This window comes from Musca autumnalis, unplaced genomic scaffold, assembly GCF_047663935.1.
Source record: "Musca autumnalis isolate F117 unplaced genomic scaffold, ASM4766393v1 scaffold_5, whole genome shotgun sequence".
NCBI lineage: Eukaryota > Metazoa > Arthropoda > Insecta > Diptera > Muscidae > Musca > Musca autumnalis.
The window spans coordinates 54,999,143-55,026,777 of NW_027412088.1; the positions used below are offsets into that span (position 1 = coordinate 54,999,143).

Genomic DNA, 27,635 nt, shown 5'->3' on the forward strand with positions numbered 1-27,635 from the left:
TATTCATTGTTAACTTACCGAAAAATTTCGTTAATTATCGAAATTATAAGCATTTTAATTTTACCCCACTACAGTAGTGGGATTCTGTAACTCATTTTTGCTGTTATCGATAATCGTCGGTAAAATGAATATGCTTATAATTTCGATAATTAACGAAATTTTTCGGTAAGTTAACGATGAGTAGAAAGTAGTCGCTAGCCTCTACCGACACAAACAGTGATGCCAAATTTTCTTTATGTTTTTAGTCATAATTTTGCGATATTATTTTACCGATTTTTGTCGGTAACAGCAAAAATGAGTTACAGAATTCCACTACAGAGGTGTGTTTTGCTGCTACCTTTTCTTAGTCTTGTGCCAGACTATGAAAATTTTCATGAAAATGTTTTGAGCTTATGGGTAAGAAGGGAGAAAGGGAGCTCCTTCACCTCCGCTCTCTCCTAAAAGCTAAAACATTTTCATGTGTTATTTTCAGTGTCTGGCACAAGGGTTAAGGCCCCGGCACATACGGTCCGTTGAGTGTCGCGTTACAACAACCACATGAAAAAATCAAGAACAAACTTGGCATCACTTACACATTTTTCATGTGGTTGTTGCTTCCAACGCGCGACGCGACTCACAACGGATCGTATGTGCCGGGGCCATTATTCTACCATGCCCTTCTCTCATAGAATCATTCGTGAAAATGGTTAATGATTACTTTATAGAGAATCGGTTACTTTACCAACTAAGCAAAAACAGCTGATATGATTTTTGGCGGTTGCTTTGGATGTAAACAAAAAAAGTTAGAATGTCAATCTTGGAAAATTGAATTTAAAAGAAATGCGAAATGCATTACCAACTAGCACCAAGTTTTCAACTTATTTGTAGAGTAAGTCTATGGTTAAGTAAAGGGTTGTTTACACCATCTATCAATGTCGTATTAGATGCCAAATCTTCTACCTGCGAATGTTGTACACATAGTGTAACCACTATGAAAATTTTCATCTATCAAAATGATTTGGCAACTCATATGTAAATTTTTCATTTAGGGAGCGCTCTAGTAGTAGTAGTAGTAGTATTTATTGAGTCTTTTAAATTCTTTTACAATGATAATAGAGCGTATAATAATGTACGTATACTTAGAATTGTAATTGTTTTATTCTAAAGATCAGTAAAAAGTAAAAGCTACATGCTAGGGTAGAATCGACAACGAGTTATTTTAATCTCAGGTATAGTTTACAAACTCAAGGCTTGCTCCCGGCCTATGAAAACGTACGAACAGAGCAAAGTCTGTATAATTAACAATAAAACAATAACACTTAAAAACTAAATAACAAAAACGAGCTGTCTATACATTTATGTTGACAGAGAGAACAATGAAATTGCGTGTTTAATGTTTATACGATATTAACGTTTACTATTAAAACCGACAAGAAATTTAATTTTCTATTTTGAGATTATGCTAAATCACAGACTTATTAAAAATTCATATTTTCCTCTATAAATAGTATAGATAATAAATGTTCCACCTACATAAGCCCTTAATATAAACTTAAGGGTACGAATGTGGTGGTGGCGAACCATTATGTTGTTCATCCTCTTCGGCTTCCTGGAGTGGATTTTAAGTAGAAAGGGGGCTTAGAGTAAGCAACTAGGTTTTCCTCTAATGGCTCGTTTAGAATGCCGACAGGTGACAGGTAGTCTACATCAGACCAACTTATGCCTCGTTCAGATTGAAATATTTCTTGCATTAGGCTGTTATCATGCCACTCCAAGTTTGAAACAAAACGCTTTTGTAAATTGAGGGCATACTGGCAAAGAGGCATTATATTCGCTGCTTTATAAACGAATGAGTTAGAATGTCTTTTCGTGGGATTAACGTAATTTTTATTGATACACTTTCGAAGAATATTTCTTTCAAGGACTTCCAAGTCATTTGCTACTGATGGTGAGATGGTGAACCATGATGAGAATCCATATGTTAGGGCCGATCTTATTACCACTTTATATAATAAAAGTTTTGTAGCTTGAGGCAGGTATTTATTATTGAATAAAAACGCGAAAGCTCCCAGCAAACGCTTTGCTTTATCCATTAACCATCTAGCATGCATGTTGAATTTGAACAAATAGTTGAAATGTACTCCCAGATATTTAATTTCATGTGTGAAGGGTATTTCGACACCATCTAGGGTTAATTGTAATAGCTTGCTTTCTGGTACTACGTACCTCGCACATTTTCCAGATGGGTTCCTTATACATATCGCCTGCGATTTTCCAGCATTTATATGTAAACCCCATTTTTTATAAAAATTATTTATGAGGCCAAGGTGTTGCGATGCTATATTCAAAGCTTGAGTTGGCGAGCTATCGTGGGCATAAATAATGCAGTCGTCAGCAAACAGCAAAGCTTTGGAAGATTGTGATAAATGCGGAAAATCATACATAAATATGTTGAAAAGTAGTGGGGCCAGCACACTGCCCTGTGGGACACCGCTTTTAACATCTCCTTGAGAAGACACACAGTTGTCAATTTGAGTTCTAAAAGTTCGATTCTCGAAAAAACTTTTAAAAAGCTTTATTAGAAAAGGATCAACTCCAAGTTCGACCAGTTTATAAAGAATTCCTTTGTTAGATGCGGAGTCAAACGCTTTCCTAATATCTAACGAAATAGCGACTGTGCTTATTTTTTGGCGTAGATTTTCAGTGATGTCGCTGTAAAACTTTAGTAGGGCATGTTGGGTCGAGTGGCCTCTTTTGAATCCAAACTGGTATTCTAATATGGGATCTATTAAAAAAACATTCTCCAATTTCTCCTTTAATATGTGTTCAAACAATTTTCCAGTATTTGAGAGAAGGGAAATTGGTCGGAAATCATCTGGTACTATGCTGCTCATTTTTTTCCTAATTGGAAGTATTTTTGCTGATTTCCATGCACAAGGGAAATAGCCATTATTTATGCAATTGTTAAAAATAACAGTCAATAATTTGATGGACGCATTGGGAAGTTTTTTTAATATAAAATTGGAAACATTATCGAAGCCTGTTGATTTTTTGTTGTTGATCAAATTTATTATCTCCTTTATTTTTAGGCTGTCGATAAAATGGTATCTGTCGGGATTGTTTAACGAGTTAAATTCCTCACTGAAGGTGTATATATTGGAAGGTGTTGGTTCCAGTACCGATGCAACTCTGCTTTCGAGATCTGCTACTGGATTGGTTGGTAGCCGTTCTTGAAAAATTGAAGAATACACGCTACGAAAATGATCACAAATCAACCAGGGATCAGAAACTACCTGGTCATTGATTTGGATTTTGTTGCAAAATGATTGTTTATTTCTCCCGGCTATCTGAAAGACATCCCGAAATGCCTTGGGACCCGGTTTTATCAACTTCAGCTTATCATTGAATGCTTTGGCATACTCCATATTTATAGTTTCTTTTATTATTATTTTCAGCAACTGGATTTGCTTAGATAAAATGTTGTACTCCAAATTTGTCCTGTTCCCGGTGCGGTGAAACAATCTTTTTAGCTGATTTTGCCATCTCCGTTTTATTTTATAAAGATTCTTTGCATGATCCGATAGTAATAGTTGGTTATGTTTAAGCTCAACTTTTTGACAGTGGTTATCATGAGTTGTTGAAAGACTCGATGTAAAATCATTTAATATGGCATCAATTTCACTGTTTGCTAAATTCCTGTCAACTGGAGGCATGATACCTTCCGATGCAAAATCTAGATCCCTTTGGAAATTAGACCAATTTGTATTTTTGTAAGATGTAACAACGCGGGGACTTCTTATCGCTAAGTATAGCGAGTTTATATGTACATCTAATTTAAGTGGGTAATGGTCTGAAAAAGTGGGGAGGCTGGATACACTAAAACTGCTGTTTATTAAACTGGCGCTTATTAGGAAATGGTCCAAGTACGACGATCCTCTGGGGAAAGACGGATTACTATCACATAAGCGAAATACCTCCATGGAATTATCATCCAACCATTTTCTTAGAACTTTTCCATTGCTATTATCCATGTTATCTCCCCAACTGGTATTTTTTGCGTTCAGGTCACCGCCCAATATGAACCCATCAAAGGTAGATATAGCTTGGAGCATATTATTTAAGCTATCAGAGAAAGATGTTGTAGGAGTGTTACATGACACATACAATGATCCAATTAAATATGTTTTCCTTATGTTATCATAGATTGTGCTGATTTCAATGAATGTTTTGTGGAAATCAATATTAATGATGTTGATAAGTTTATATTGAATTGATTTTTTAATTAAAATTCCTACTCCCACAGCAGAGTGATCATAAATAAAATTGTATCCCTGGATATACACTTTCTTTTTGTTCAGGTGGCATTCCTGAATTAATCCAATATCTATTTTGTGCTGAAATAGCATGTGTTGTAGATCAATCTGACGACTCTTGTCAATCAGCGATTGCACGTTGAATGTAATAATTCTTAGGGACCTATGATCCATATTGAGTCCGAACTTTGTTCAAGATACGCAAAAACTCTTTTTTTGCTTCGTTTTTCGACATGGACTTAAATGCACCAAGGAACTGATCTATTTCCTGTTCAAGGGACATTTCTTCTGTATCAAGAAAATATGTTGAGAGCTTCAGAAACTCATCTACAATAGTTGGCTTCCTTTTTGGAGCCGGCTGTTGATCAAAAAGATCTGAAAATGTTTTCCCTGGTAGGCAATACGATGTTTTCAGGGTGGTTTTTACATTGCTTGTAGCTGTTTCTTTGATCTCACGCTCCTTATTTATGCGTTCTCTTCTATTTGCAAGATACTTCTTGTATGCTGCGCACCCTTTATAATTCGCGGGGTGGCCTTTTTCGCCGCAATTTACACAGAAGGGTTCTGATGTTTCAGTTTTAGATTGTTGACATTCACGGGGCCCGTGTTTCTGATCGCACTTGACGCAGTTATACTCGGAACCGCAATTTTTAGCTATATGGCCCCAGCGCTGACAACGATGGCATTGCGTTTCCGTATTCTTTTTATTAGGAAGCTCCCAGGTGATGTCATTTTTTAAAATGGTCTTTACATGTGAAACGTCTTTTAAAGACTTACCAGGTAACAGGGATACTAACACAAGGCCAGTATCTATATTTTTCTTTCTCGAGTATGACGTCGTGAAGTTTGTAACCTTGTCTATACAATTCGGCAACTCTTGATCCAGCGCCTTCTTAATAATATCCAAGTTAATGTGATGATAAAACCCACGTAATATCACCGACACTTGTCTCAACTCCTTAGGAGTAAAGGAGTATGCTCTTACTGGATTCCCATTGGCAGGTCTTTCCCGTAACATTTTCAGCATTTCTGCATGTACTGCTGGGTCCTCGAAATACAGTTTACTTTTGTATCGGTTTACATTTTTTACTTTGAAGTTAATCTTCGGTGTCTTTGATTCTAGTTGTTCTATTATACTTTTTATATTCGCGTCAAATAAAAAAATAGGTGGACATAATTTCTTCCTTCTTGGGGCAGGAGTTTCTTTATCGTTTGGATTTACTTTTTTCTTCCTAATGTCAATAGGATGAGGTACGCCTTCAATCTGCAATCCAGCGAGGGCTGCGAATCTGTTTTGTCCATTTGGATCATATGATAGATTTGATAAGTCAATTTCTGCCCGTGTGGGCGAACACTCAAAACGTTGTCGCTTCGACTTTGCATTAATTTGCATGGCTGCAGCGTGTTTGGATGTGGACGGCTCCCAAATGACATCCGCCTCCATCTTTTGGGAACTACCAGAGCACAACATGCCCTGATATACCCAAAAACAATTGGTTAGCTACTTTCAAAATTTAATTAAATTTTTATAAAAATTGCGCTTAAATTTTGCTACTATACCACTAGGGCTCTATAACTCGAATCCTAGGGAGCGCTCTATTTGATACGGCATTCTCGTATGTAAACATAAATTTATCAGCTGTTTTCTGACATTCTCAAACAAAAAATGAAAAACAAAATCTTTTAAAAAAGAAAATGGAAAGGTATGTATATTTAAATATTCAGTAAAGTAAATAAATGGCGTTTATAATGTTATTTTCAGATCGATTGGTCAAAAGACGCAGTCTTTGAAGTGATTGTTTGGTGGCAAAAACATGAATGCCTCTATAACTCCGAACACCAATTCTACCAATTCAGTTTGCTTCAACCAAAATTAAAATTTGCGCAAAATTGCAACTCAACAATAAATGTAAATAATGACAAAAACAGCTGTTTTTATATTTTTAGGTTATGTCATACGAAAATAACACTTGCAGGTATGAACGCACAAATTGAAAGTTGTATGGATGACGTCAATTTTGACAAACATAGAGAATGTCGAATGGGTGAAAGAAATGGCAGTTCATATGACATTGATAGATGGTGTAAACAGCCCTTAAGGACAACTGATTGTTCCTTTATTTTCATATAAAATTCTTTTATTTTCAGACCCTTAAAGAGAGAACGGAGAATAACAATCGACGTCAACGTTTTGAAATCCTTGAACTTTTAAAAACGTTAAATGCTACTGAAAAGGTAAAAGAGGGTAAATGTACAAGATTCAGGTCATAGATAGATTTTAAGATTTCCAGTTAATATTGGAAAACATTTGCAAAACAAGATTAATTGCAAATTCGAGATTAAATAAAATATGCATATTTTCCAAATTATTCAAAAATAGCTACTGATTGCCAAGTTCTTTTGTAAATTGCCATGGAATATTGGAAGTCTCCATGTCTTGGGAATGTTGCATGATTTGCGTATATTAACAGCAACGGAATTTATCTTAAGGTAAGTTTCAATTTGTTTTTCATTCATTTTCTCAATTCAGGAATGTCTCCTATTTCAGCTATAACAGCAATGAAGATGTCCAGTTGATATTAAATGATTTTCTCGAATCGGAATATGAATTAATAACTAATCTTTTTATAAATTCCACAATGGGTAAAGGAAACCAGCTTTGTCGTAATTATCTTCAGTTCATTAAAAGTAGCTTAATTCATTTTTTTTCAGACTCTTCGAATGCTATACGTTTAAATGAGATATTGGAAGTGTCACTGGAAAATCTATTCAAAGATTTAATAGCGAAATCCGATTTAAATGACCTAAGTTATACAAAATATCTGCGTAATGTTGTTCCTGCAGGTAAGAATGCGTGAAAAAGTTTTAATGATTATTTCTAAGCATTATTTTTTTGTCCTCTTTTAAAGGTGAACTGTTATTGAAAATAATACAAAAGCATTTGGATGTTATAGTTAAGCTCCACCAGAGCAGTTTAAATGTTACATTCCAGAATTTTTCTTCTTGGATAAATGAGGGTGTTGATGAACTGAAATTTCCCAAGAATCTGTATGAAAATGTAAGTTAAAAACTTGTTTCCAATGACCATACCGAGAGAGAAAAATAGTGAACCAACAGTATGTCAACATTGAGAAGCATGGTGTAAGAGGAAAGTTAATTTCACACACGTCACATCCACTCTTTAAAAAATACAAGCTTCCTTTCTCTTTGGATGCTTTTAAAACTCTTTAAAAAATCCACGCTTATTGTCCTCTTTGGATGCTTTTAAACCCCTTTAAAAAATCCACACTTATTGTCCTCTTTTGATGCTTTTAAACCCCTTTAAAAAATCCACGCTTATTGTCCTCTTTGGATGCTTTTAAACCCCTTTAAAAAATCCACACTTATTGTCCTCTTTTGATGCTTTTAAACCCCTTTAAAAAATCCACGCTTATTGCCCTCTTTGGTTTTTAAATACCTTTAAAAAATCCACGCTTATTGCCCTCTTTGGTTTTTAAATACCTTTAAAAAATCCACGCTTATTGCCCTCTTTGGATGCATTTAAAAACCTTTAAAAAATCCACGCTTATTGTCCTCTTTGGATGCATTTGCAAACCTTTAAAAAATCCACGCTTATTGTCCTCTTTGGATGCATTTAAAAACCTTTAAAAAATCCACGCTTATTGTCCTCTTTGGATGCATTTGCAAACCTTTAAAAAATCCACGCTTATTGTCCTCTTTGGATGCATTTAAAAACCTTTAAAAAATCCACGCTTATTGTCCTCTTTGGATGCTTTTAAACCCCTTTAAAAAATCCACGCTTATTGTCCTCTTTGGATGCTTTTAAACCCCTTTAAAAAATCCACACTTATTGTCATCTTTTGATGCTTTTAAACCCCTTTAAAAAATCCACGCTTATTGCCCTCTTTGGATGCATTTAAAAACCTTTAAAAAATCCACGCTTATTGTCCTCTTTGGATGCATTTGCAAACCTTTAAAAAATCCACGCTTATTGTCCTCTTTGGATGCATTTAAAAACCTTTAAAAAATCCACGCTTATTGTCCTCTTTGGATGCTTTTAAACCCCTTTAAAAAATCCACGCTTATTGTCCTCTTTGGATGCTTTTAAACCCCTTTAAAAAATCCACACTTATTGTCCTCTTTTGATGCTTTTAAACCCCTTTAAAAAATCCACGCTTATTGCCCTCTTTGGATGCATTTAAAAACCTTTAAAAAATCCACGCTTATTGTCCTCTTTGGATGCATTTGCAAACCTTTAAAAAATCCACGCTTATTGTCCTCTTTGGATGCATTTAAAAACCTTTAAAAAATCCACGCTTATTGTCCTCTTTGGATGCTTTTAAACCCCTTTAAAAAATCCACGCTTATTGTCCTCTTTGGATGCTTTTAAACCCCTTTAAAAAATCCACACTTATTGTCCTCTTTTGATGCTTTTAAACCCCTTTAAAAAATCCACGCTTATTGCCCTCTTTGGATGCATTTAAAAACCTTTAAAAAATCCACGCTTATTGTCCTCTTTGGATGCATTTGCAAACCTTTAAAAAATCCACGCTTATTGTCCTCTTTGGATGCATTTAAAAACCTTTAAAAAATCCACGCTTATTGTCCTCTTTGGATGCTTTTAAACCCCTTTAAAAAATCCACGCTTATTGTCCTCTTTGGATGCTTTTAAACCCCTTTAAAAAATCCACACTTATTGTCCTCTTTTGATGCTTTTAAACCCCTTTAAAAAATCCACGCTTATTGCCCTCTTTGGATGCATTTAAAAACCTTTAAAAAATCCACGCTTATTGTCCTCTTTGGATGCATTTGCAAACCTTTAAAAAATCCACGCTTATTGTCCTCTTTGGATGCTTTTAAACCCCTTTAAAAAATCCACGCTTATTGTCCTCTTTGGATGCTTTTAAACCCCTTTAAAAAATCCACACTTATTGTCCTCTTTTGATGCTTTAAAACCCCTTTAAAAAATCCACGCTTATTGCCCTCTTTGGTTTTTAAATACCTTTAAAAAATCCACGCTTATTGCCCTCTTTGGATGCATTTGCAAACCTTTAAAAAATCCACGCTTATTGTCCTCTTTGGATGCATTTAAAAACCTTTAAAAAATCCACGCTTATTGTCCTCTTTGGATGCATTTAAAAACCTTTAAAAAATCCACGCTTATTGTTCTCTTTGGATGCATTTCAATACCTTTAAAAAAAATCCACGCTTATTGTCCTCTTTGGATGTATTTAAAAATCTTTAAAAAATCCACGACTATTGTCCTCTTTGTATTTTTAAAATTTTTAAGAAATCCAGGCATATTGTATTCTTTGGAGGCTTTCACAACTCTTTAAAAATCATCTTTGGATGCTATTAAAAATCTTTCAAAAATCCACGACTATTGTCCTCTTTGGATTCTATTAAAAATCTTTCAAAAATTCACGATTACTGTCCTCTTTGGATGCTATTAATTTTTTTTTAAAAAACCAGCGTCTTATTGCCTTCTTTGCATGCTTTTAAAAATATACGCCTAATGTCGTCTTTGAATGCTTTAAAAAATCCACAAACACTGTCCTCTTTGGATGCTTTTAAAAATCTTTAAAAAATCCATGCCTATTGTCCTCTTTGGATGATTTTAAAAATCTTTAAAAAATCCAAGTCCATTGTTCTCTTTGAATGCTTTTAAAAATCATATAAAATCAATGCCTATTGCCCTCTTTGAATGCTTTTAAAAATCTTTAAAAAATCCAGTTCTATTGTCCCCTTTGGACGCTCCAAAAAATCTTTAAAAATCCTATTGTCCTCTTTGGGTCCTCCTAAAAATATTATTCAATGTTTTTTTGTTTCAGTTACTCTTGAATAACATCGAAGATTCTTTGAGCTACATTTTGAAATTGTCCGCCAATGATAATTTCAGAGATTGGAAATTTTATTTAATTATACTACAAATATTGCGTAGTCGTAACAATGAAAAGGCAGGACCTTTTGTAAGAAGTATGTCATGTTATCGTTAAAATGCTTTTAACCGATTCTAACATTCGAAATTAATTGCAGAACATCTAAAAGCCCGCTTGAAACAATGTGCCACAGTACCTTGCAAACGGTCCATGTTGAATTTATTGCTAACAGCTCGTGACTCCAATGCTGTAACCATGGATATAACAAAAAATTTAAATCTCTATGCCGATTGGTATAAGAATAATATTGGTGAAATGAAATTTTTCCTAAAGGCTGAAGAATTTCACAATGTTATCAATCTGTTGGATCAGTGTATTGCATATGAATCGGAATTGGATTATTTGGAGGTATTTTAATATATAAATATAATTAAAAAAATGTTTATTTAAATGAAAATATCTCTTATTACAGATCCATGCCGCTATATCCATATCACCACCTGTACTGTGTGGCAAGATTGTCCAATCGTATAAAAGTAAATGTAAACAACGTTTACAGCAAATCAAAAAGGGCATTAAGGCAACTGATGTTGATGAAAGTATTTTAATTGAAGATAGCAACTGAGACATTCTCATCCTCATTTGCCCATGCAATAGTCGGTATGAAAGTTACAAATACCAAATCTCTGAATGGTATATGTTATAGTCAATACAGTTCTACTGTTTTATTTACCTTCTTTTCTAATGGTATGTATACAATTAAATGCCTTAACCAATTTATAAATCTATTACAAAACACAGATGTACTTATTAATTTATTATTATTCCATTAAAACTACAACTTTTGTGCTCTTGTACCACCTGCTATGGGTTTATAACGTTCATCCCATAGCGTAACACCATCACAGGCACAAATCTTTTTGAAGTTTTGTAAAATGTTTGTTTTGTTTTAGTTGAAGATTCAATCACATGATTGCTAAGTCTGGAGTTTCCCCCATTGGCTTAACTTCATCACTTTCCTCTTTGCAGAGAAAAATGTTTACAAAACGCACTGACAGCTTGCAAAATTTACTGATCGCTACCAATATCATGATTTCATCCCGGCGAAGGGAATTATCAATTGGCTTTTCAGTTTTTGAAATGATGATTTTTTAGTGAAAACCTGAACTCTTTAAGCATCGAGTATTCTCATGTTAATGAGAATGATGCTCACTTTTCGGATTTCCCAAAAAAACACCAGAACAAAATATTTGCAAGCTGACAGCACGATTCAACTAAGAAATCATCGATTTCTGTTAAGTTGAAATAACATCAACACAGTTACCTGTGAGTATGTCGATGGAATTTTATTTACAAAATTCCGTTTTGCGCGTGCCTTCGCTGTTTTTTGTTTGTTTTGTTTTAGTTGAAGATTCAATCACATGATTGCTAAGTCTGGAGTTTCCCCCATTGGCTTAACTTTTTTCTCTGCAAAGAGGAAAGTGATGAAGTTAAGCCAATGGGGGAAACTCCAGACTTAGCAATCAGTTTTGTAAAATACCAGCAGAACGAGCAATTACACCGCAGGCAATCTTACAAGAAAGTAAAATTAAATAAAAAGAAAAAATCTTTGCGCAGAACATGGCCACTAACCTTTCTCTGGAATTTCCATCAATACGACTCTGTTCATTTTCACCACGACCCAAGTCATCTGGACCCTGTGTTATAACCATCGAACGTCCCATAATTTCATATACCTCTAAAATATTATCCATAAATCGGAATGTTGCACTGCCATTTGCATCAGCTCTGATCAATGAATGGAAAGAAACAAAATGATTCCCGTACCAATCACACAAAGCCACAAACTTTTCAGCTTCTCTGAATCTTTTCAATGTAAAAAGATGGAAACCGTACGATTGCTGAAATGTAACTTCGGCTATGCTTTGCCGAGTTGTTTCATTCGCCACCCAAACAAAAAGAATTTTTGGCAAACATTTTCTGTGCGAAATGATCAACGACACACTCATACACACACACATTTGATTGCTTAACAACCCAGCAAACCAAATGTCGGATGTCTGACATATCGGAACAATTTCGGAAGCAAAATCGTTCAGATTTCGTATCGATTTCTATACGATTTTTCGTAGGGGGATTTGTTCAGATTTCGTTCCGATTTCGGAGAAAATGTCGGAAGTAAATTTCCCTTCGAATTTGCTATGTTTTTCTTCCGATTTCGTTACGAATTCGGATCGATATGTCGGAAACAAATTCCCCTTCGCACAACAACCACCTTTTGTATATATCTAACAAGCAACATTTTAGTTTGTTGTCGAAAAACAAAATGGTTGGTTATAAAATTCGCATATACATTTTTTAAATATTTTAAATATAAATGCAACATATAATAATTCAACCTAGTGCTGATAGAATCAACATATTGGTACACTGTTCTAATATAACTACAAAATGATAACAACGGCGAAAATCATTAGATATCTTTGAAATTATAATCTTCCAATAAAAAACATAACAAAGAAAATTTATCAATAAAAAATTGGCATCAGAAAAAAAATTTTTCCTTCGATAATCATACGAAATTATTCCAAAATCGTTCAGAAATCTTTACGAAAGTTCGGAACGAACTTCAGATTTTCAAACGACATTATTCCGAAATCGTTCAGAAATCTGTACGAAAATTCGGAGGAAAAAATTCGAATTCCGAATTTCCCAAGGATTTTCTTCCGATTTCGTTGCGAATTCTGACCGAAATCGATCCGATTTCGCTTCGAAATTTCGTTCCGAAATTATGTCAACCACTCCATACAACTTTCGTTAAGATATCGTTACGATTTCGGATCAGATATCGGACGTAACGTCCGAAATTTGTTCCGATTTCGTTACGATATCGGTACGATTGGTTTGCTGGGAACCCTCCTATCGCTAACATCAAAATACTGAAAATACTACGGTTGATGTGGTTGATGTTTTCAACCACCAAACGAATCATTCGTTCATTGAATCGTTCATGTGTTTTGAACTTTTTTGTTTTCTATCTGTTGTTGTGGAATTGAGAACTTTTCGCTATTCGTTTTGTTCGCACACACGAATGTAAACAAAACAAAACTAAACAGCGAGTTCGGTCAACGTGGGTTATGTTTCGTTTTGTATTCTTCCTATGGAAAATACGAAACGAAACGATTGGAAATGTTATATAAAGTATTTTTACGTACGCTGGCTCTGATATTTCCCAAATCTCCAGCATGCCGGTTATTTGCATCATCTTCAGGTGAGCCATGTGGGGAACCTCGTGGATTATAATGGCCACCAACTGATGCACAACCAGCAGAAATATCACCACTTTTATGGACATCTATGCCGTGTAAACCCGGTGTTAAACCATCCAAAACACCATCAACTACAACTCCAGGTTTATCGTTGCGTATGGCTGTGCAACGTATTACTCCGATCTACTCCGATCGCTATTACAACTATCTACATCGCGGCCTTTACTTACTTTAGCTGGCCCATTACAGAACATTTGTTCCATAGGCCGAACATCTTTTCCTGTAGTTGGTACCAGGGTTCATTGGTATGAATAATTATTCTTCCCTGTTTATTTCCTACTTCCATTTCTCCCATACCTTTTAGGTGAGCTCCTTACACTATTCTCTAATTTCTTGCCCTTCACTTGTACCTCAAACTCAACCTAAAGAAATAAAATGGGAAATTAAATAGCAAACTCTACCTTAATTTCAGCCATATTTCCCGAAAATATGTGTATTCAAATAATTTAAATTGAATTTGCTCCTTTTTTTGAATAATTGGCGAAACGGCACAATTCCAAACTGGAAACCGGACTTTCCAACATCGGCAGCTCGTCCCGCAAACCAAAGTGTCAGTTTAGAGCCAACAATCCCAGTGACGATCACATTAGGATTCATTGGACGCCACCCTGCCGAATAACACAAAACAAGGGTTTGTAGAGTTCAGGCACAGGAAATCTCCCTGTCACAAAATAATGATGGGTGTGCCACAAGGAGGAATACTGTCGCCAGTACGACTCAATTTCTATCTTGAAAGCCTCTGCCACCTTAAGTCCATATGGTAGACTGGTCAGGTGTTCACATCAACGATACCTGTGCCATAGTCAACATTTACTTTGCCTCCATATCGAGCTTCCTAAAGGCAGAACATTAGTTTTGCCATCTACAAAATAAAGGAGCTGAGCGATAAACTTGATGTAAGAGTAGACGACAGAATAATTCCAACCGTTCAGAACTCCAAAAATGTTGGGTGTTATATTTGATCAACCACTTACTTTCACCAAACACGCTACATACGTCAAAAAAGTCCAGGAATAAAGTTTTGAAAACCCTTACAGAATCCACTTGGGCCTAGGAACAATAAATTATCCTTGCTATCTATAAGGCCATAGGCCGTTGCAGACAACCCGTTACATCAACTTCAGAATGATAATTCCTATTGTTTTTTCTCTATTTGGAACATTGATTTATTAAAAAATTTAATTTCCACAATTTGTCCCTGATGATGTGCCTCTATAATCGATATCGATGCATAACTAACAAGTGAGAAAAGGCTATAGTCGGGACGGAACCGACCATGTGATACCCTACACCATTACCTCTCTGCACAATCTTTTCACTGGTAAACATTTCTTTTAGGGAATATAATCCGACTACCACCAAACATAATATGCCTCTTTCTCTCTGGGACCCCCATAAGCAACCTAAATTTCGTGACCATCCAATCGAAATTGCGACATGTAGCGTAATTGCAAAAATGGAAGAATTGTATGCATTACCTACCGACTATTGTGGTATCTCTGTTGTTTGACCACCTATGACAACCTACTTTACATCGTTGTAAAGGTGATATTTTCTACTTTCCGTGCCATGTTTTGCTTTCCATAAACCTCTTAAAGAAACAGAGATATTGGCTTTGAAATAAAACGTTGACCTTTTCTCCAAATAGGTTTTTGCCCATTCCGAGCCCTAAATATTATCCGAGCATAAGCAAAATCAATAGGGACCGGGAACCCCATCAACACCCAAAATTTGGTGACGATCCGACCTGTAGCGTGATTACAAGATTTAGATGGACAGACGGACGGTATGGTATATATGTATGGATCTACGACCATTATTTCGATGCGTTACAAACTTTTTGGCCAAAACCAACTTATAATACCCTCCCCACATAGTGGTATAGGGTAAAAAAATACATCTGTACATATATAGAAGTCATCACTTGGAGTTCCAAATTCTAGACGGCTTTTGTATCCTTCTTCTATATTTGGCATAGGTAAATTGAACGATATTTCCTCGGAGATTCGAATCTAAGTTTTGCTATAAGAATAAAGAACAACGCTTGAAAATAATCGCACTCATGTACTATACACAAATTTTAGGATGACCACATACCCCTACCGCTAATGGACACGACTTTTGTTCCTGTGGTGCATTTTCCCAATATTTAGCCCAGAATTCACTCTCGCATAGAAACACCCTATCTTTCAGAAATGGTCTATAGAAGCGCCCTTTCTTTCAGAAATCGTCTGTAGAGGCGCCCTTTCTTTCAGAAATGGTCTATAGAAGCACCCTTTCTTTCAGAAGGGGTCAATAAAAGCAAACTATCTTTCAGAAAGGGTCTATAGAAGCACCATATCTTTCAGAAAGGGTCTATAGAAGCACCATATCTTTCAGAAACGGTCTATTGAAGCACCCTTTCTTTCAGAAGGGGTCAATAGAAGCACCCTATCTTTCAGAAAGGGTCTATAGAAGCATCCTTTCTTTCAGAAGTGGTCAATAGAAGCAACATTCCTTCCAGAAAGGGTTTTTAGAAGCACCTTTTCTTTCAGAAAGGGTCTATAGAAGCATTTTTCTTCCAGAAAGGGTCTATAGAAGCAACCTTTCATTCAGATAGGGTCTATAGAAGCGCTCTTTCCGAAAGGAAGGGTCTATAGAAGCGCCCTTTCAGAAAGGAAGGGTCTATAGAAGCAACCTTTCATTCAGATAGGGTCTATAGAAGCGCTCTTTCCGAAAGGAAGGGTCTATAGAAGCGCCCTTTCAGAAAGGAAGGGTCTATAGAAGCACCCTTTTTTAGAAAGGGTCTATAGAAGCACCCTTTTTTCAGAAAAGGTCTATAGAAGCACCCTTTTTTCAGAAAGCGTTTAAAATGCACCCTTTTTTTGAAGGGTCTATAGAAGCACTCTTTTTTCTGAAAGGAAGGGTCTATAGAAGCACCCTTTTTACAGAAAGGAAGGGTCTATAGAAGCACCCTTTTTACAGAAAGGAAGGGTCTATAGAAGCACCATTTTTACAGAAAGGAAGGGTCCATAGAAGCACCATTTTTTCAGAAAGGGTCTATAGAAGCGCCCTTTCAGAAAGGAAGGGTCTATAGAAGCGCCCTTTCAGAAAGGAAGGGTCTATAGAAGCACCCTTTTTCAGAAAGGGTCTATAGAGGCACCCTTTTTTCAGAAAGGGTCTATAGAAGCACCCTTTTTCCAGAAAGCGTCTAAAGAAGCACCCTTTTTTCAGAAAGGGTCTATAGAAACACCCTTTTTTCAGAAAGCGTCTAAAAAAGCACTCTTTTTCAGAAAGGGTCTGTAGAAGCACCATTTTTTTCAGAAACGAAGTGTCTATAGAAGCACTCTTTTTCCAGAAAGCGTCTAAAGAGGCACACTTTTTTCAGAAAGCGTCTAAAGAAGCACCCTTTTTTCAGAAAGGGTCTATAGAAACACCCTTTTTTCAGAAAGCGTCTAAAAAAGCACTCTTTTTTCAGACAGGGTCTGTAGAAGCACCTTTTTTTTCAGAAACGAAGTGTCTATAGAAGCACCCTTTTTTCAGAAACGAAGGGTCTATAGAAGCACCCTTTTTTCAGAAACGAAGGGTCTATTGAAGCAACCTTTTTTTCAGAAATTAAGGGTCTATAGAAGCACCCTTTCTTTTAGAAAGGTTCTATAGAAGCACCCTTTCTTTTAGAAAGGTTCTATAGAAGCACCCTTTCTTTTAGAAAGGGTCTATAGAAGCACCCTTTCTTTTAGAAAGGGTCTATAGAAGCACCCTTTCATTTAGAAAGGTTCTATAGAAGCACCCTTTCTTTCAGAAAGGGTCTATTGAAGCACCGTTTTTCAGAATGGGTCTATAGGAGCACCCTTTTTTCAGAAAGGGTCGATAGAAGCACCCTTTCTTTCAAAAAGGGTCGATATGTGAAACAAATCTGTACATGGAAGAAATATCAAGAAGTGCCAAGTTTTGACCAAATCGTTTATTCTCCTCGAAAGTTATAGCGAAAATTTGTGAGCTTTTTGGAGGAATGTCCACTGATATGGTCCATCGTCCAACTTGATTTAAGTATGGACAAAATATTACCATGTACAAAGTTCTTAGCAAATCGGTTGATCCGTTCCAGAGTTATCAAACAGGCAGGCAGAAAGGCAAGGCTGAATAGACCGGGTATGTTCTGAGACACACTTCACCTCTGACTTCACGCCACAAGCGTTTTGTTTACCCCATTTTCGCTTATTTTTCGAGTATTTTATGGACGGACTACAGTGTACTCTTCTTTTTAAATACCCTAATGAATCTTAGCCCCAGGAAATTCGTATAAAATAGCAGTAAATGGAGTGGAAAAATGCTTGAGGCGTGAAGTTAGAGGTGAAGTGTGTCTCAGAACATACCCGGACATCTCATAGACCAAATGGTATTCTCAGAAAACACCTTTTCATAGAAAGACCAAATGGGCTCCGCGAAGAAAACCGATAAGTCTCCTAAAAGAAGACCACATTGCCTTTTCGCAGAATACCAAATTATAACCACATAGACGATCAAACGGTAATCACATAGAAGTTCAAATAGTCTTCACATAGAAGGCCAAATGGTCTCCTCAAAAAATCCCAAATTGTCTTCTCATAGAAGGTCAGACGCTCTTTTCGTAGTAGACCAAATGATCTTCTCATAGAAGGTCAAATGGCCTTCTCTTACCAGACCAAGTGGCCTCCTCATAGACGACCAAACGGTTTCCTCATAAAATGCCAAATGGATTTCTAATAAAAAGCCAAATAATAATACGTTTCATTTAGAGTTTATTTTTAATTTTATTTTATTTTTAATAAAATATAATTGATGTCAAGATAAAAAAATATAAAAAATTGTGTTACCTAAAGCCTTTACCTAATTAACTGCGTGTTGCGTGTGCGTTCAAAAAAACAAAAACAAAATACATGTATTTGTTATACCCTCCACCATAGGATGGGGGTATATTAAGTTTGTCCCTACGTTTGTAACTACTCGAAATAATCATTGTAGACCCCACAAAGTATATATATTCTTGATCAGTGTGCAATTCTACATTGATATAGCCATGTCCGTCCGTCTGTCTGTCTGTCGGTCTGTGGAAATCACTCTAGCGTCCGAACGGATTGACGTAGGTTGATGAAATTTTGGGAAAATATGTTATATTTACGTAGGACTTTTGGTATTGAAAGCGGGCTATGTAGGTCCACGCTTTCGTATAGCCCCCATACAAAATGACGCGTGACGCGTCGTCGTTTTAAGGAATTTTTAGGATATTTGGCCCATTTTACCACAGAATTGGATGTAATTTGGTATTTTGTGTCTTCAGAGACCAGAAAACATTCCTACCAAAGTTGGGTTATATAGGTCCACGTTTTGGTATAGTCCCCACATAAGACCCCTTATAAAGTACGCGTCATTTTAATATATTTTGAATGTATTAGACCCATTTGACCAAAGAATCGGTTGTAACTTTGTATTTTGTGTTTCCAGAGGCTAAGAAACATTTCTACCATAAAATGTTTATATAGGTCCACGTGTTGATATAGCCCCCATAATACAATATCTCCCGATTTTCGATATTTTGAACGTTTTAGCCTCATTATCACACCGATATCGCTGAAATTTGGTATTTAGTCTTCTTTAGGCGTATAAAACTTTCCCCCAGAAATTTGTAGGTATAGGTCTACGCCATCATATAGCCCCCATAGAACGGTACCTTCCGAATTTCGGTATTTTGAAGGTTGTGGCCACATTAATCCACCGAAATGGCTGAAATTTGTGGTGGAGGGTATAAAAAGTTCGGCCCGACCGAACTTAACGCTTTTCTTACTTGTTTTTGTTTCCAATTTGAAATACATGTATTTTGTTTTTGTATTTTTGAACGCACACGCAGTTAATTAGGTAAAGGCTTAAGGATTTCATTTGATGCCATTTGATTAAATAAAAAAAAGAACAAAATATAACTTAATGATCTAAAGTATTTTTAAAGTTTTTCAACAACAAGTTGTTGTTGTACGAAGTTAGAGATTTATTGAAAAAGTTGTAATGTAATTGGAGAATGTTTACAAAACATAATATGTCTCCTTTGGTGCTGCTGCAAACAGCATTATACAATTGCTCAAAATATTTCATGAAATTCTCACCGAGGCCCTCCAGGGTAATTTCAAATTCAGGATTATAACAAAATTCCAGTGTTTTGTATTATGCGGTCGATAAATAACGTAGAATGGATGCAGCATAATGTGTTAAGATGGGCATATTTTGAATTTTCACAACACTGGGTTTGTGTTTGAGCAGATTCTCCAGCAGTGATTTGAAGAAGTTTTCTTGATCCTGCGAAAAGTTCGTTTGCATAAATTCACTGTATTTTAATGTGATGTTTTCTTTGGGAAATATAATTTGGGCATTATCAGGCCACAGGACATCACTTGCCTGGAACTCATTTAATTTTCCACGCATTACAAACAAATGGACATTGGCAAATAGGGAGCTATCCAATGTTTCCAAGGGTTTTCCCCTGTATAGTGTAATGGGAATTGGTTGCTTTAAGTCCAAATCTAAATCTGCTGGTTCTTCATCAAAGCTTTGCCAAGATTCTCTGAGGGACTTGTACAAATCATTTAATTGTTTGCGCAATTGAAGTTTTTGCTTTTCCACTGTAGTACCCTTTTGCATTTCTCTTTCCGAGTAAGATCCATGACGGATTGGTATATAGCCGTTAACAAATGTGGCATTATTTTTATATAGAATTTTGAATTCTTCAGGCAGCTTGTGCACATTGTAACGTTTAAGGTATTCATCCCACATCAAGCCACGCAGGGCATGTGCACGAGTCTTATTCGCCTTATTTGCTTCCATGATGTCTTTTATTTCAAATGAATGGATATTGGATTCAATGGCTCTTGTTTGGAAATTCACAAAAAAGCGGCACATTTTTTCGTGCTGCATAACGAATGTCTTGGGCAAAGAGGCCTTGGGGAACAATGGCAATAAAGCATTATCGCCATTTAATTTTTCAAGTAATTCGGGTAGGATTTTCTTTAAATCTTCATTATTTTTCGCATAATCGATACATACGATATAGACCTCGGAATTACCATGTCTCGAGTTGCAAGGTTTATAGATATGCACCTCCTTAAAGACACAATTTAGCAAATATAATTTACATAATGATGTCGCCTCGAAGAGTGTCAACATTTTCACAACAAAGCAACCACCTTCGGCAAGGATTTCCAAGGCAGTTACAATTTCAGCAAAATACAATAAATCAGTTTTTTCCTCCTGACAATCTAGAGCTTCACTACAATCAATTGTACCATCAGCGGTAATTAGATGGACTTCACCCAGACGTTGTTCACATTGCTGTTTCATGTCTTCCACATTTTCGCTGCTAATAATGTTCCCAGTGAAATCTTGGTGAAACAACCAATTGTCCAATGTGTAGAGCATAAAACGATCATCCATAATCATTTTCTTTACGGGATTACCTTCGTAATAGGGATTTAATGTGGTGGCCAGCCACTGCCATTTAACCTGAAATGAAAAAAAAAAAAATAATTATTTATAGAGACCAATGACGCACTGACGAACCCTCAGATAAGACCTTTGAATCTTTTATGAGAGGATCTCGTTAAAGAGTCATAGTAGCCCACAAAAAAAACACCTCTGGAGTTCTCAAAGGGCAATCAAATGGACATTTCATAGAAGAGCAAGATATCTTCCTATAAATGACCAAATCGTCGGCTTAAGACGGGCTTACACGCGCACGCCCACAGGTAGGTCTCGTTGCCCTGATCACAAAAATATATATATCATCTAGATGTAGTCCATACTTCCCGAGATATAGGTCTTTAAAGTTCCAAACATATGTAGCCGAAGGCCGGCTAATTAGAGAAAAATTAATAATATATAATAAAGTTTTGTTTCCATTCCCTAGATTTGCACTTGTCCATAGGTGAAAGTCTTAAGTCCCGGCCGGCTATATAGAAAACAAATTTAATTTAAAAGAAAATTTTGTGCCCGTTCCTGAGACTTGTACCTGTCCATAGCAGAAAGTCTTAAATCCCCGGCCGAAGGCCGGCTATTTAGAGGCACATTTATAATTTAAAATAAATTTTTATTCCCGATCCCTAGATTTGCCCCGGTCCATAGGAGAAAGTCTTAAATCCCCGGCCGAAGGCCGGCTATTGCAGGAGAAAATTATAATTTAAAAGAAAATTTGGAACTTTAATGGCCTATATCTCGGGAAGTATGGACTACATCTAGACGATATATATATTTTTGTGATCAGGGCAATGAGACCTACCTGTGGTAAAAATTTCAAAAAAATCGGGTGTGCGCTCGTATTCCCGTCTTGTTCCAAATCGTCTTCTCGTAGAGTCCAAAAGTTATTCTCAAATAAGACCAACTTCTCATAGAAGAAAACAAGGTCTTTTTATAGAAGACCAGAAGCTTTTCTCATAAATGGAACAAATTCATTTTACGAACAGCTGGCGGAAAAATCTTAATTTTTTTTTTTAAGACTCTCCTATGGACAGGTGCAAATCTCGGGCACGGAAACAATTTTTTTTTAAATTATAAATTTTTTCCAAGTAAACAATGAAATTTTCGGAACTTCTGAGGACCATATCTTGCAAAGCACGGACTTCCCCCCGAAAAGCTTTATATTTTTGTTATAAGGACGAGAAGATCTATCCATGGTAAAAATTTCAGATTTCAGTAAAAGGTATTTTCAGATGGCCTACTCATAGAAAACCAAATAGTCTGCTCATTGAAAACAAAATGGTCTTATCTCAAAAAAAAAAAAAAAAATAATAAATAAACAAATGAATTTCACAACGAAGACAAAAATGTCATTTCATAAATGACCAAATGTTTGTCTTATGCCAGACTATGAAAATTTTCAATAACATGAAAATGAGTTATTGGCAAGAAGTGTGAAGGGGGTGAAACTCTGTACACAAGGTTCTGTAATCTGAAATAATTATTTTTGTGTTTAAATTCGTAACTCTCAAACCAATGCAAAGCTATGAAAATATCAAAATGTTCATATGATTTCATATCCATACATACATATGTGTGTAGACGTCAATGAAAAATTGGAAGAAAATGGAAAAACGTTTTCAATGAAAATTTTCATAGTGTGGCATAAGACTTTCTCTCTTACCCTGCGTTTACAAATGATAGGACAGTTGACTTCATGTATTGATTGTCAAAATCCCACAACTGCAACAACAGTTGTAAAATTTTGAATGAAAATCATCGATTTATTTTTGTTTTCCGTTCTCATATTTTGTTTTTGTTCATGTTCTTCTGTTTTCAACACATTTCAATTATTATCTCACTTATTTTTACAAAAATGCCAAAAATTTGTCTTCCTTACTGTCTGTGAAAAAATGATGGACAGCTGAGAGACAACCCTGTAGGAAGTGTGGGGTCATGTGTTGACATGTCGCCACTTTGTCTACTAATATGGTGACAAAGTCAACACTTTGTCACCAGGTTGTCAACTATTGATACCTTTACCTTAATAAGAAGAAGCATTGTGTATATTGACAGATGATAGCAACGAAGCATCCTTTTTTTAATTTTCTTAATTGTTTGGCGTAAAATAATTTTTGCGGTTGGTGAAAAAAGTGTTTTTGTAAAAATCAATAAAATATCGTGAAAACTTTAGGCATATAATTTCAATAACAAGTATGAGCAAAAGAAAATATAAAAGACATGTGAAAATTAAACAATTCTATAGCACGAATTCTGAGGCGACTAACAACATTTGTGGTGAAATTTGGACAATTAGACATTATGTGGAACCTTTAGAGAAGATTGTGGAGCCTGATGTATATATTGTCCCGTCTCGCTGGAAATGCTGAATGCAACTAAACATAATAATGAATTACAATGTTGAAGAATTATTTGGCAAAAATCGATTGTGAGATTTTTCCAATGTTATACAGCTGCAATAGGTAAGCAAATTTAAGGACATATTTTTTATTTATGTTTATTTATACATGTTTATTCTTTTCAATTCCTAGATGTTATATCAACATTCAGCGAATCGCCTGATAAAACGTTAAGTGCAACAGAAGAAGAACTATTTTAAGCATACAAGTCATTGGTGCGACTTGGCCAAGAAAATAAAACGAGAACGTTTTTTATTATTTATAAGTTAAAATATTTAAGCAGCCTTGAAAACATTGTCTTTATTTACTAATGGGTACTTTACACGATATGTATTTTACATATGGGTTGTCACTTTTTATATAAAAAATGTATACGCAAAGTGACAGCCCATATGTAAAATACATATCGTGTAAAGTACCCATAACAGCCTGTTTCTGTATGTCGAAAGAAGAATGTGTGCGAATGAAACACGCCCAAACTCTTGTGTGTTTTTCAAATTTGTTTTTTGTTTTGAAGCAAAAGCAATGGTAAAATTATTTCGAAAACTAAAGTTTGGGCGTGTTTCATTCGCACACATTCTTCATTCGACATACAGAAACAGGCTGTAATTTTTACTTATGTGGAATCTTTGGCTTAGCCATTTAAAAAGATAAAAATACTGTAATACGCAATTTGTACATTTTTAGCATTTTCAATATTATTTGTTTTATTCTTTAATGAAATATAGTATTTAAACAAATGTGTAGCTTCATCTTCTTATTAAATGTTCTATATAGCTGTTTTATCTATGCAAAGTTCCAAATAAGCTAAAAAATTTAGTATTGAAAATCTGGTACTATTGACTCACTATCTCCAATGTCTATACTGACTCACTACCTCCATTGTCTATACTGACGTACTACCTCCAATGTCTATACTGACTCACTACCTCCAATGTCAACACATGGTTCCTCAGGAACTACTGACTTACTATTGACATACTAGTTCCATTGTCAGTACTGACTTTCGAATGACACGTTCATACAAAATGTCTATAGGAAATTACATTAGTTGTCTACAGTTTGTCAGTAGTACTGTTGACAATGTCAGTAGTAAGTCAGTATAGATTCACTATTGACATTTCCTACAGGGAAACGACAAATGTATGTATGTGTTAGTAAATCAGAGTTGTATTTGAAGACAAACTGTCTGGTGTAAACGCCTAGTTAGAAATGCAAAGGTCTTCACGAAGAGGTCTTAATATAATAACAATAAATTCGGTCTCTCTTTTAAACTTACCTCACTTTTATCGTACTGCGTAAACATATAATGATTCAGGGCTGCTATAAATGATCCAGGTGCTTCACATAAATGCAACGAGTTCAAATGTGCTCCCTTGACCAGAAGGGGGAATCTATTCAAACATTCAAAGAGTTTACTCCATCCACCGGTAACAAATTCGGCTTTAATTTCAGACTTAAGACGCCATAGTATCTCGGCAGCAGGATCCTTTTTTCTGGTGTGCAGTGCCCATTCTTCAGTGTCATAGTTATTGAGTTTACTTTTGACATCATTTAATTTGATTTTTAATTGTTGTAAACTATCCAGTTGATAATATTCCGAAAATAGTACCCCAGCACCATCTACTCCAGCGGCGGCAGATGGTAAGGACCATGTGCCATCTTTGGCTTTTTGATAAGTGAAACATTTGTTGAACATTTCCTTAACATCGTCTTGAAGGCTGCTGTCGATATTGTAGCGCCGCTGTGGATGTGGATAATGATTGTTGGAACTATCTTCTGTCGAAGGTGATTTTGACTGAGGACCGACATCGGCAACCAAACCACCGTCATTTCTTAATGGCGGCTCTTGTGGAGCTAAGCGAGTTTCATTGTTTATATCCATGTTTCCAAGTGGCCGAAAAACTTATTTGCAAATTGCACTTCACCGCACTTCACCTATTATTTATTTCAAAATAAACGTCCCGTTCACAATAAACGCACTCACTCTTGCTTAAGTTATTTCTCTTAATGACTAAAGCAAGAATGATTCGCTGCTTATATTGCGCCTATTACTTTCATGTTCTTCCCCATTTTTATTGCTTTTGCTTTGTTCCAGAACCTGCAAGAAGCTACTATTTTTTACTACGATAACATGTTTTCCTTTATGTTATCGAAAACATGGTTGCCACTGAATAATTAAATTTATAAAATAACTGTTGAAATAGATACAGCTCGCAATATCAAGATAAAGCTTTATAATTTAGAATTTAAGTTTATATTATTCCTTCAATGTTTGGTATTGAAAATTTGCTATGTCGGTTTACGTTTTGATCAAGGCATATTTATATAAGGTGAACCATGGTAGAACAAGAAAAGGTAACAGCCTGTAGGCCTTGGTAACAGCAATACCCAGCTGACTGCACTGGGCTGTAATGTAAGTGTCAAATTCCATCCGACATTTTATAAATTTATTTCAATGTTCATTGTATATTAGGGATATCTATTTCTTTAAAGAACAAATTAATTCATCAGAAAGAAAAAACTATTTCCCATAAAGACTTCTTCATATCATTGACATGAAACCTCCTCCAGTCCGAAAGACGTGACGCACACTAAAACACCGCTTATAGAGGCGGTACAATAATTGTTAATATGTGTGGTATTTTGTTAAACTTGAAAAGAATAAAGCCCTAATAAACGTGAGCTATTTTGTTTTCAAAAACAGAAGATTGTAGCAGCTTCTCATTTTTCGATGAATTACCAGCGACCCCAAACATTTTTGCCAGAATTCTACTTTCTGCGAGAAATTATGCATTTAGAGGAATGATATAGAAACATTCAAATTGAAAATCTAAAGAGGGCCATACACTATCAAATTTTGATGTCAACATTTGTAGTAGTATATGTATGTAAATTCCCAGTTGTTCAAGAAATAGCAATTGTCTACTTTGACATAGTTATGTAACTAGTTACTCATTGATCCTAGTTACTTTACACCCAAAAATGGCACACAAAATAGCCTATAGCCTGCTTTTGTCACTGGAAATGGGCTTCCCTGCCCATCATGTAAATTCACTAGTTACTGGTAATGCGGAGTGTGATATATTGACTATTTTATAGACTATCGATGGATAGTGTAATCAACAATGTTTCTCTCTTGAAATCTCTTTTCAAAATTATTATTTCTCTTTTTGAAAACAAAATAGAAAAAATGTCAATTTAATTTAATTTTTTCTGAATTTATAAAAGACGTATTTTGATGCGTTGACGTGCAAAAATTTGTTCTTCAATGAAGATACAACAAACGTGAAGAACAGAAGAATATTTGGTAAGTATCGATATTTTTGGGACAATAGATTTTTTATTATCTCATTACATTTTGTACATTTTATTTCAGGTACTTCTGAATTATCTGAAAGACACTTGAGATGAACATTTCCAGGACCAAATATACCGTTCTAGTTCATGGATTCACAAGTTTCAATAACAAGAATCAAAAGATTAACATTAAACTGTCCTTTGTTATATATGTACGTATGTATATACACGTCATGTAAAATAAAGCGTGGTTAGCGCATATACAGATTAACTGTTATAATTATCTTTTTTAAACTGATATAATATCCGTTACACGTTAAGAATTTACCCATTTAGCTGATCAAAACATACTAGTGATTTTGGCTATTATTTCTAACTATCGATTTAACTGGTTACTGGTAATGCAAGGAAGGGACAATTGAGTTTCACAAGACTATCCAATTACCTGGTTACTGGTAATGCAATGAAGGGACAATTGACTTTCCAAGACTATCGAATTGCCTGGTTACTGGTAACGCAGTGAGGGGGCAATAGACCCCTTCCTATGACATCCCCATGTTAAATTCACCAGTCTATAACATTGCGAGTAGATTGGGCGGTAACTAGGGGTGTTTACCAGTAGCTAGCAAAATTGCTAGTTATTCCCTAGTTACCCGAACAACTGGGTTTTTCAAAATATGAGAATGTGTGTGTGTGTGTGTGTGAATTTTATGGATTGAGGGAAATCAAAATAGTTTTGATTTTCAAAATGAAACCCATTCAATCCGATGAATACCCAGTTGTTCGGGTAACTAGGGAATAACTAGCAATTTTGCTGGCTATTGGTAAACACCCCTAGATACCACCCAATCTACTCGCAATGCTATAGACTGGTGAATTTAACATGGGGATGTCATAGGAAGGGGTCTATTGTCCCCCCACTGCATTACCAGTAACCACCCAATTCGATAGTCGTGTGAG

General features: G+C 35.5%; 2 protein-coding genes, 1 long non-coding RNA gene and 1 pseudogene across 9 annotated transcripts; 1 reads left to right on the plus strand and 3 right to left on the minus strand.

The window, feature by feature from the left end:
- The first annotated feature begins 746 nt into the window (after window positions 1-746).
- On the plus strand, window positions 747-11,107 carry LOC141405401 (uncharacterized). 7 transcript variants are annotated; one of them, XM_073989686.1, is made up of 12 exons: window positions 1,042-1,208; window positions 5,859-5,995; window positions 6,055-6,201; window positions 6,269-6,376; window positions 6,441-6,527; window positions 6,673-6,782; window positions 6,841-6,935; window positions 7,005-7,136; window positions 7,202-7,350; window positions 10,124-10,268; window positions 10,329-10,579; window positions 10,644-11,107. In XM_073989686.1, exons 4-12 carry the CDS (start codon window positions 6,299-6,301, stop codon window positions 10,794-10,796), a joined length of 1,200 nt encoding a protein of 399 aa, XP_073845787.1. In that variant the 5' UTR covers window positions 1,042-1,208; window positions 5,859-5,995; window positions 6,055-6,201; window positions 6,269-6,298; the 3' UTR covers window positions 10,797-11,107. The 7 variants fall into 7 exon arrangements, with proteins under 7 accessions (XP_073845788.1, XP_073845789.1, XP_073845787.1 ...); XM_073989685.1 differs by having other exon boundaries at window positions 1,043-1,108; window positions 6,055-6,376; XM_073989684.1 differs by lacking the exon at window positions 1,042-1,208 and having other exon boundaries at window positions 5,224-5,995.
- Window positions 3,027-5,877, minus strand: LOC141405403 (uncharacterized). The gene is made up of 2 exons (XR_012413197.1): window positions 5,748-5,877; window positions 3,027-5,237 (listed from the first exon to the last, which is right to left on the minus strand). It is a non-coding gene; the product is annotated as an uncharacterized lncRNA (long non-coding RNA).
- LOC141405402 (copper chaperone for superoxide dismutase-like) lies at window positions 11,007-13,916 on the minus strand (annotated as a pseudogene).
- A 4,329-nt stretch (window positions 13,917-18,245) lies between these two features.
- On the minus strand, window positions 18,246-25,540 carry LOC141387764 (cap-specific mRNA (nucleoside-2'-O-)-methyltransferase 2-like). Its single transcript, XM_073957944.1, has 2 exons — window positions 24,655-25,540; window positions 18,246-21,006 (listed from the first exon to the last, which is right to left on the minus strand). The coding sequence occupies exons 1-2, from the start codon at window positions 25,258-25,260 to the stop codon at window positions 19,675-19,677; spliced, it is 1,938 nt and encodes a 645-aa protein (XP_073814045.1). The 5' UTR covers window positions 25,261-25,540; the 3' UTR covers window positions 18,246-19,674.
- Between the last annotated feature and the right edge of the window lie 2,095 nt (window positions 25,541-27,635).